We start from the raw sequence: 9,989 nt of genomic DNA, 5'->3' as shown, positions 1-9,989 counted from the left end.
CAAATGTCAACGTCAGGGCCGGTGCGGTGAGTCACCCTCCACAACCGGTGCCATCCAAGGCTGTTGCCTCGAGGCGGGCAGGGGAACCGTGCTAACACCTAGCCGTTCACAAGGCTGGAGTCCATGAGGCTGGTGTCAGCACCTGAGTCCACCAGAACCGCTTGCTGGACAGACTGAGATTTCGCGGATAAGGTGACCGTGGGCATGGGGCGGGCGGAGGCATGACACATCGATGACTGGCTCACCACTATCCTCCGGGCTAGTGGTGAGCGGGGGCTTTTACTGGGCAAGATACTGCGATGTGGCCAGGCTGGCCGCAATACAAACACAGTCCGAGTGCCCGTCTGCGGCTCTTCTCGGCTTCAGGCAACCTAATCCGCCCCACCTCCATTGGTTCGACGGCGGATCCTGACGCAACCGCTTCTGTGGGCTCCACCAATCCCAGGGCATAGGGCGTGGTCCGACGCGCGGGCGGCTGCGGAATCCCTCGTACCGCCAGGTTGGGTGGGGCCGCCGCACTGCGAGACGGCGGTCGAGGATGGCGGGGGGGCACGGCCCGCTCCTCCTCCCTGCGTTCACGGTCACTGCTCCACAGCCGGCGATTCACCTTGATGGCGAGCGCAATGACCTTGTCCAACTCGGACGGAAGCTCGGTGGCCGCCAGGCTGTTCTTGATCCGCCGCGCCAATCCTGCTAGGAACACGTCGATCAAAGCGGTGGAATCCCACCCCGCCTCCGCAGCTAGTGTGCGGAACTCAATAGCATAAGCCGCCGCGGATCGATCGCCCTGACGGAGACTCGTTAATCTCTGGGCCGCTTCGCGTCCCGGCGTTATCTCCTGAAATATGCGCTTCAGCGCTTGGGAAAAGGCAGCGAAAGTGCTATTATTCTGCCATTCGGCCGTTGCCCACAGCTCTGCTCTGCCCGACAAGTGGGAAACGGCGTACGCCACCTTGGCTCGCTCGGTGGGGAAATTCGGCGCGTGCAACTCAAACTGGATCTCACATTGCGTGATAAACGCTCGACAGTCACCTGAGTCTCCGGAGAAGCGCGCTGGGGCTCCGAGATGAACATTCTGCAGGAGGACGCGGAGCCGGAGTGGCGGACACAGCTGGAGCGGGCGGCGGCGTCAGCCCCGCGGCGAGTTGCTGGGTAAGTAGCTTCAGCTGTTCCCCATACGCATTTACCTGCGCCTCTTGTCGTGCCGCGTGCTGAGTTAACTCCTGGAGCAGCACTCCGGTCTGTTCCTCTTGCTTGCGGATTCGTTCCGCCTGGGCTCGGAGCTCGGTCCGGATGGTCTCGGCGCTGGCTGGGTCCATGTTTGGCCAGATTGTACTGTCACGATGCTCGAGGTAGCGAACCCACATGCAACAGCGGAGACAAGACTGGGTGGTAACGCAGTTTACTAGTTCTCGTGGTCAGGCAGGCAAGGTCGATACAAAGAGTAGGCAGGTACAGTACAGGCAGGGTTAGACAAGCAGTAGTCACAAGGCAGGCTAGGGTCAACTCACGGCAGGGCAGGATCGTAGGCAAGACAAGAATCAGGGTCAGGAGAATCAGGGTCATACACGGGTTTCAAGATCATAGATACAAAACGCTGGATTGCTGGCTAATGCTCGTAGACAATCTGGCAACTGGCTGGGGTAAGAGGTGGTGCTTAAGTAGTGGCGAATGATGGCTAGATGGGAAACAGGTGTGTGGTCTGGGGCAGGAAGTAAAGCTGGCAGCAACTAATAATGACCGAGGCAGGACGTGACAAGAACATAAAACCGGAAATGAACATAAACAATGGTGCAGTGACTGAGTCCATGACAACACACACTTTTCCGCCACTTCCAAACAGCACATAAAAGCAGTGTACACTCGTCTGTGTGTCAGCAGTGTGTTATTAGTATCCAGAGACTCCAGAGTGTCTGCTGCACCTCCCACAGCCTTTACACGCAGTACTGTTTGTGTGTGTATCTGTGTAACCTGTTTCTGTTGTCTGACTCACTCAGACAGACACACTGCTAGGACACCACTGATATTGGCACGGGTAAATAATCCACTGAGGTTAGATGTATATTATAGCTGACTTTTTTATTACATGTAACTCACTCAGCCATCTGGTTCATCAACAACAGATCTGGGTAACCTGCATTTGTGGTCTTTGTTTATATCTAATATCTGACAACACGACAAGTCACAGACCAGTATAAATAAAATGGGGGACAGTGGACATGTACTATAGAACTATAACATAATAGAGCAGCATTTCAGAACATTGCACAATTTGTTGCTATACAGGTGTGTATACAAAAAGTGAAAAAGTTCTAACCAGGTAGATTCGATAAAGCAACCCCTTGTTAATCAAACCTTTATGTTTCAAACATTAGAAGGGACAACAAAACATAGACAGTTAAGAGTAGACAGTTACTGCTGCAGGAATGGCTTACAAGGTTCTGAAAAACCCACAACTAGAATAAGATTTTCCTAACTGATGCCTCCTCGGGTAAAAATCTATAAATCTGTATCTATGCATCCAATAACATAACAATTTATTGTCTTAATGGACCCAGGGGTGAACCCAAATTTCTGGGCTTTCTGGCACTGGTTCACTCTGCACAGGTCACCAGTCCATCACAGGGTCAACACGCCTATGCGTGGCCCTGTTACGTAACCATATATACTTATAAGCCAATTTATCGATGTAGATATACCTACAGTAATAAATGAACTGCATGTCTGCCTGGTGGGACAGTCAGAGATTTGTCTTTCTGACATGTAGCTGCTGTTAAAAGATAAGATATAATAATATAAGACATATTTTATTGATCCCCTTGGGGCAATTGTGTTCACTGCAGGGCCAAGTTGGCACCCTAGGCGAGGTCATGATTTGGCGAACTTTACTCACCACCTCTCCACCCCCCGGGATGCGATCGCAATTACGTCCCCCTCCCAGTATGCGATCGCGTCTATGCGCCCACCTCCAGGCTCGCAAACGTGATTTTGCAGGGCGGAGAGATTGTGATTTTGCGCCCTTCTGCTTAGCTCCGGGCACGTTTACGCACATTTTTTTCTTAAGGCTTGGAGCGGCGCCCGCTCAGCAGGTGGCGCCCTAGGCAACTGCCTAATTCGCCTATGCCCAGAGCCGGCACTGACGGCATTTGACCACATCCCCTCACCAGGGGAGGAGTGGGCAACTACACATGGGGGCGCTCGGGGGGGTTGTGTGAAGTGTCTTTCTCAGGGACACACCTGGTGGGATCAACTGGGCTCGAACTGGTGACCATTTGCTTCACGGAACAACGCACTACCCATTGAACTACCACGCCACTAAAAAACATAATCTTGTAGTCGTCTTGCCCACATGCAGTTCTGGTCATATTTAGCCATGTACTTTTCTCTAGCGGAAGGCACTAAATAGACCAATGGTAACTTTGATGTCAAGTAGAACCCTGTGTCATGGTTCGTTTGTGTGTTTTTCTAGATTTTACTTGGGCCGTCATATTAGTGTATTCAGAGAGGTTAGGGCCCTTTGAATGTTGTCCACCTTCAACATTGTGACTGACCAAAGCTAGTAAAAATAGTTTCATTCCCTCTAAATACAAAACCCTGTGCCACTCATGTTTCAGCCTTATTCATATAGTTACTGGTCGCATTTCAGTACTATTCATTCAATTCTATATATATAAGCTGCTGATCAAAGGCCTACTACTTGCAAAAACGACCTAACATACTGAATCAATATAACTTCCTTCCATAAATAGGGTAATGTCTAAACTATTAAATACACTAAATATTATCAGTGATTTAAAATAAAAAAATCTCGGTCTCAGCGCTGAAAACCCCACAAAAGCTATGCTACAAGCGGTTTTCATTAACATTAGAGCTGGAGTGAACAGGATGACATTTACTGCTGAGCCTATTTTACAACATATGTGCAACTCGTGTCTGAGGATCACTGGTGTTTTTGGTCACACACACACAGCTCCAGAACCTGCTGTGTCGTCACGGCACTCCCATAGACAGCAAAGAGTAGTAGCAAACAAACTTCAGTAAACGACTTCCATGCTCTGTGCGGCTGAAGATGCTGCTGATGCTGCATGGTGCGTCTGCCCCGTGGGTTGCAGACTTAAATGTGTACCATGCTGCTGGTACCAGTTCTGGTGCGTGTACTCCCCCATGTATGCTGGCGAGGAATCGGCTGGAGGCTGGTAACTACTGGCAGGATCCAGCAATGCGTTATTTTTCATATCACCGTCATTGGTTGTGTTGCTGCTGTTGTTGTTGTTGTTTTCCCATACTACAGGGGAGGCAGGAGAGTTGCAGGCCATTGAATCACTGGCATCTGGACTGTTTTCAAGAGGAATGTCCCCAAGTGGAAACTCTCCATTCTTGTAAAGCTTCTTAAACTTCGAGCGACGATTTTGGAACCAGATTTTGACCTGGAAAGAGAAGCATCAAATGCTGAGTTCACATTTAAAGAACAACAGATTTTCTCAAGAAATTCTCATTGGAAAGATGTGTTATAGTTGTATAAATCGTTTTTAAAGAGACTAAAAAAGTACTATTTTCTGTACGAAATAATAAATGACCATTACATAATATCAGAGATGAAATAAAATTCTACACGCTAACGCTTGGACACTGCAGGCTTCCAGAAATGAGCCCAGACGGAGCTGGAGATGGAAGTTCAGTCTCTGAACAGGTAGAGTTGCATGCTTGCTTTCATTCCATAAAACAACAAATTCTACTAGGATCCACTAGATTATTTACAACTACTATGATATAATGTAATTATGCTATTGTGATGCTGTCATTTGTATAGACACTAAAGACACAATAGAATTCAACCATCACATTTCATGTTGCGTCGGATGGGGCTCCTGCCTTTGTTATCTTATAAGTTATGTATTATTCAAACTAAATAACCCCTACTGTATGATACAACAACCAGTCCAGCCAGTTCAGCCTTCTGTCATTAAAGCATTGACACTCTGTGAAGCAGTAAATCATCAGAGGTGTCAGAGTGTGACTGTATAAACCAGACTGACAATAGAGTAAGAACTCATGGCCAATACTGGTCCTCTCTACTGAATGTGTTTAAGTGGAGTTGGAATATTTTCTGGTATTTTAATACAGCTGACAAATTTTAATAGCAGGAAAAGCTATAAATTAAGAAACGGTTTTTCAGTTCCCCTTCGTTTTAACCTGTGTAGTCACAGTGATGAAGGTTCAGGTTTCCAGGCATGTGCTTTGTGTGCACTGCAGTGAATAACACTGTTTACAACAGAGCTTCAGGTTCTGTGTAGCAACACAAACAACCAAGTGATGTTTCGTCTGATTCCACTAAAACTGAATTTTGAAATTTTTATAATAAACTATATATATAAATAATAAATTCTTTGACCTTCTAACAGACAAAGCCCCTACTTGTTATTCAGGGCTCTGATTATTACCACAGTGGATGACGTTCCCTGCAGCCTCACCTGTGTCTGTGTAAGACCCAGCTGTGCAGCCAGTTCAGCCCTCTCTGGCAGAGCCAGGTACTGGGCAGACTGGAATCTCCTCTGCAGGACTGCGAGCTGATAGCTGGAGTAGATTGTTCGAGGTTTGCGCACCTTCTTGGGTTTCCCGTGGACCATTCGAACCTCTATATCTGGTTCTTCTTTCACTGCAAAAGAAACAAGCGCAGCATGTAACAACCCTGTGATGGTCAAACTGGTTAGGGGTTTGTACCTCATTTCACGCTTTATATGAATATGAAAAAGGCTTTCCCAGTTTTTCTCATTGAAAGTGCTTTTTAGAGCTACTACTGAGTCTCTAAAGAATAGTCTGTGCAGAGAAGCTGCACAACAAACAGCCGTGGCCACTATAGCCCAAAGATTTCAAAGAAATTCCGCCAGCATTCTAAACTTGTAATTTTGGTCTGGATGTCTTCCATAGACGGGGAGGGAGACACAGATTTATAAGGGCTTTTCATGTAGCCTCAAGGCCTGCTTCTATATATCTGTTTATGTGGTACTGTTTTGTGTGTGAGAGATTTAGCGGGAAAGGTTTAGGAATATGTATTTCTTTTTATATCATTACTAAAAAAACACTTAAACCTACCCAGTTTAGTTATTGTCATTGTCAAAGAATTAATGATTCATTACTGATTACTAACTTTTTATATGGTTCTGGACATTTATTTACAAAGATCTTGTTGTGTCAGGTCTAAATTATTATTATTATTATTATTATTATTATTATTATTATTATTATTATTATTATTATTATTATTATTATTATTATTATTATTATTATTATTATTACACATGAATTCAGTATTTCTAAAAGTCTTGCAATGGTTCTGTGCCCTGTTCAGTTTCTATTTTTTTCAATAGTTTTCTTTCTATACTTTTTGGAAAATAATAATTCCTTTAAGCACGTTATTTGGGCAGTTGCATTATGTGGCACCTACATTTTGTGAATAAACATCTTAGTTCCCATTTTTTTATTTACATATTTTTGGGATTATTTTGTTTAAGGGTGGGGGTGCAGGCCTTGTGTGATAAACTGAAGCTGTACTTGTTGGATAATTCAAAATAGGCCAAATGATATGTCATGACATGACACCTGTCGGCTGTGGACCGACGTCCCCTGGGGCCAATTCTAGTACTGGAATGTCATAAACAGTACACCAGTCTATCAAGTTTGTTTTTCCTGCAGTTTGCACAGAAACCGCTTCCAACCTCAAAAATATGAAAGTAAAGGCTGAAAAAAACAGTAGTAAACAATAAATGTAACATTAAACAGTAACAATAAAAGTTAAAGAGCCCAATCAATGTTTATGTTCCTAGAGTACAGCAGGATCTTTTTATTATGTTATAGGAACATGTATTATTTATTTTCAAAAAACATTGTTTAATCTCATCCCCATATATATTTGCACAACCTAAACAAGCCTATGTTTGCTCAAACTTTCATTCTTAACATACATTACATGTGGACAAGGTTGAATTCTGTCACTGGAATTAGGCCATGGCTTCCACCCAAAGGTTTTTATTAGATTTGGCTTATGGGTTCTCTTATCCAGTCACATATTGAGCCTACAAAGTGCTTTTTGTGACTGACAACTCTTGGTGGCAAAGTTTGTTGTTGTCCACCCAAGTAAAGTAACTATTCTTGCTGATTTTCTGTTATTTCAGCAAGAAGGAATTCATCTCATCAACCACCAGCTCGGGGTTGCTAGGCTTGGAACCCACAGCTCAATCTTCTTTCATATCTTTGAAATAAACCATTAGAAAAAAGACCAATATCTATAATATAAATCAATAAATTGTTGACTTGGACATAGAGTTTGGCAAAACCAACACTAGTAAAATATGTTTGACAGCTCTTTTCTATCCACCTTTCAGAAACTCATATGTTCAGGTTTCAGCAGAATAGACACAAGTTGCCCAAAAGTTTTAGTATACTTTTATATGTTTCAACATTTGCACTTGCTCAGTCAGAGGTTGCAAATGCAGAGGACACATCATTTAAAATAAATGGTTATTACTCTTAACCTTTGCTGGGCTTAACTCACCACTGTTCTCCTCCTCCACCTCCCTGCTAAATGAGCCGTGCTCTCTGTACGTTGAATGAGGGTAGGGATACTCTGCCTTGCCCACAGGGTAGGCACCTCCAGGGCCCACTCTGTTCAAGTTATAGGTGTGATAGGCATATGGGTTCATGTGCTCAGTGGAGTAGGCCTGCTGCACTGGGTAGAAATCCTGCGAGCCGTGGATCGCGCTCTGGCTGTTGTAGAAGCCCATGTCTGTGGAAGAGGACTCTGGCAGGGTCGGGGAATCCTTGGTGGACGAGAACGAAGTTCCAACCACAGGGAGCGACGGCTTCTTCTCCCTTAAGACAGTTGAAACCTGCCCATTCATCTTCAGTATTGTTCTCTTCTTCGTTAGAAAACAGAAATTGGGAGTGCTCAGAAGTCCACGCACACGTCTGGAGCTGCCGTTCCCAAAACTCCCTTTACGCAGCAGCCAGGCTGTCCACCGTGGCGGCGCCCAGCCCAACTAGAGCTCGTAATTACAGGGCGCGCTGAGCTGAGCCAAGCCGGGCAGGGCAGAGGGGAGCGGATGTATCCTTCTCATTGGCTTGCCAGCTCGCTCCGTGCCTCTGCCCTGAGGCCAAGACAGCGCTGACTGTCGCCTGTCTGGCTCCTGTCTTCTCCCCACAGAAACCTCCAGTAAGATCTACGCAGGTCTTTGTACCAGATGCATAAACAGTTGGCAACTCAGTCAAAGTCCTGTTCTCTGAGGTTTCTTAAAGGACATCTGTAGCGCTCCTCAACAAAGTACAGAAACCGCACATAATGGTGTTGTGCTAAGAATTGTACACCAGTTAGATTTAAAGGTGCTGCCTCTCATTCGGATGCAGATTTTGAGTTTGGAGTTATTTACAGTTATTCGAGGCTTACAAAAGCCTTTTCCTTCGTTACTTGTGCGGAAATCTCCCGTGCCTGGGGGAAGATACACAATCTCCAGAAAACCTACAATAAAGTGTGTGACATTTTCCTAAGCAGTAGCTACTAAGGGACACAATGGTGACATGGTTTTACATAAAGTGTTTACTGTAAACGTGTGAAGCCGTACTTGGTAAACATGTTAGGAAAATACTTGGGATAAACAGAAATCTATGGCGTTATATTAGGGTGCGATTAGATTTGTGCATGCGTAAACCAATCTGTGCGTACGTACACTGATCTATGTGTGCATTAACCGATCTGTGTGTGCGTAACCAGATTTGCACTTGTAGACCTAGTGGGGCTATACCATGCTTACACTTACACAATTTGGAGTGTTAAAATTACGCACAAATCGTGGCTAAATTTTTAAGTTAAATAACGTGACCTTAATTTGCCTCCACGCACCTATTGGCTAATAAACAAGGAAGTTGTTGCAGTCCTTTGACGTGGCACAGCAGATCCTGAAAGCTTCACAAGCAGTACACAGCAACAAGATAGTCCACTGACTGATGACTTTAATTATATTTAATGATAGGACAGACATGATGGCTCATATTCAGTGAGACATGGTGCAATTACACAAACATTAAACTGGTGTTTCTATCAGACGTTCATGTAACATGTAGCGTTATTAGAACATACCCACCTTAACTCCAGCTGCATCATAACATAGCATGGCATTGCTAATAGCCTGTCAGCTAACACGCTACATGAACTTCTGATAGAAACACCAGTTTAACGTTTGCGCAACTGCATCACCTCCGCACGAGAGTAACGTCACACTTCAGTCACACACTTCAGTCAGTGGACTAGCTTGTTGCTGCTTGTGGAGCTTTCAGGATCTGCTGTGCCACATCAAACGACTGCAACAACTTCCTTGTTTATTAGCCAATCAGAGCGTGGAGGCAAATTAAGGTCACGTCATTTTACTTGAAAATTTAGCCACGATTTGTGCGTAATTTTTACACCCCAATTATATGCATAAGCTTGGTATAGCCCCACTAAGTGTAGAAGTACAGATCTGGTTAGATATAAAGAGACCAGTTTACGCACACACAGATGGATTTACACACGCACAAATCTAATCTGACCCTAATTTGATTCCATAGAGATCAAATTTATTTTCTGTTCTGTAAACGCATCACAAATCTGAAAACCTCCTGTGTTGAGTAAATTCCATATTCCTGCCACTAGATGTAGCGATTGAATGAGTCAAGAAAATGATCAGCTGACCCATTACCACAGGCGTTAACGCATTTAAACTGAAACAAGACAAGTTAGTGTTCTCTACGCAAACACATACGTGTTAAATAGGTAAAGTCTGAGTATTTTATATATATAGATATATAAAATTGTGTATAACATTGACTCACTGTTTGGCCACTGATTAGCTGACTGTCGAGACTTGGAATTTCAGTTTCACTGTGCACACTGTTAAGTCCAAACAGAGAAAAAATGTTTTATTTAAATATTAGACCCTGATTGGGAAATGCTGATACTG

At 44.4% G+C, this 9,989-nt stretch overlaps 1 protein-coding gene across 1 annotated transcript; it reads right to left on the bottom strand.

The window, feature by feature from the left end:
* Positions 1-1,649: 1,649 nt before the first annotated feature.
* On the bottom strand, positions 1,650-9,317 carry LOC114860639 (homeobox protein Dlx3b-like). The gene is made up of 3 exons (XM_029159387.3): positions 7,553-9,317; positions 5,472-5,656; positions 1,650-4,427 (listed from the first exon to the last, which is right to left on the bottom strand). The coding sequence occupies exons 1-3, from the start codon at positions 7,896-7,898 to the stop codon at positions 4,035-4,037; spliced, it is 924 nt and encodes a 307-aa protein (XP_029015220.1). The 5' UTR covers positions 7,899-9,317; the 3' UTR covers positions 1,650-4,034.
* Between the last annotated feature and the right edge of the window lie 672 nt (positions 9,318-9,989).

The sequence above is a fragment of the Betta splendens genome, chromosome 8, assembly GCF_900634795.4.
Source record: "Betta splendens chromosome 8, fBetSpl5.4, whole genome shotgun sequence".
Lineage (NCBI taxonomy): Eukaryota > Metazoa > Chordata > Actinopteri > Anabantiformes > Osphronemidae > Betta > Betta splendens.
The sequence above is the reverse complement of the archived record's forward strand: the minus strand, read 5'-3'. Positions and strand labels throughout refer to the sequence as shown.

Excerpts from the sequence above, each read along its gene's own strand:
- LOC114860639 (XM_029159387.3), bottom strand. The coding sequence starts at position 7,898 with ATGAATGGGCAGGTTTCAACTGTCTTAAGGGAGAAGAAGCCGTCGCTC. Across the intron at positions 5,657-7,552 it reads GGTGGAGGAGGAGAACAGTG|TGAAAGAAGAACCAGATATA; the intron begins GTGAGTTAAGCC and ends TTTCTTTTGCAG. Across the intron at positions 4,428-5,471 it reads TGGGTCTTACACAGACACAG|GTCAAAATCTGGTTCCAAAA; the intron begins GTGAGGCTGCAG and ends TTCTCTTTCCAG.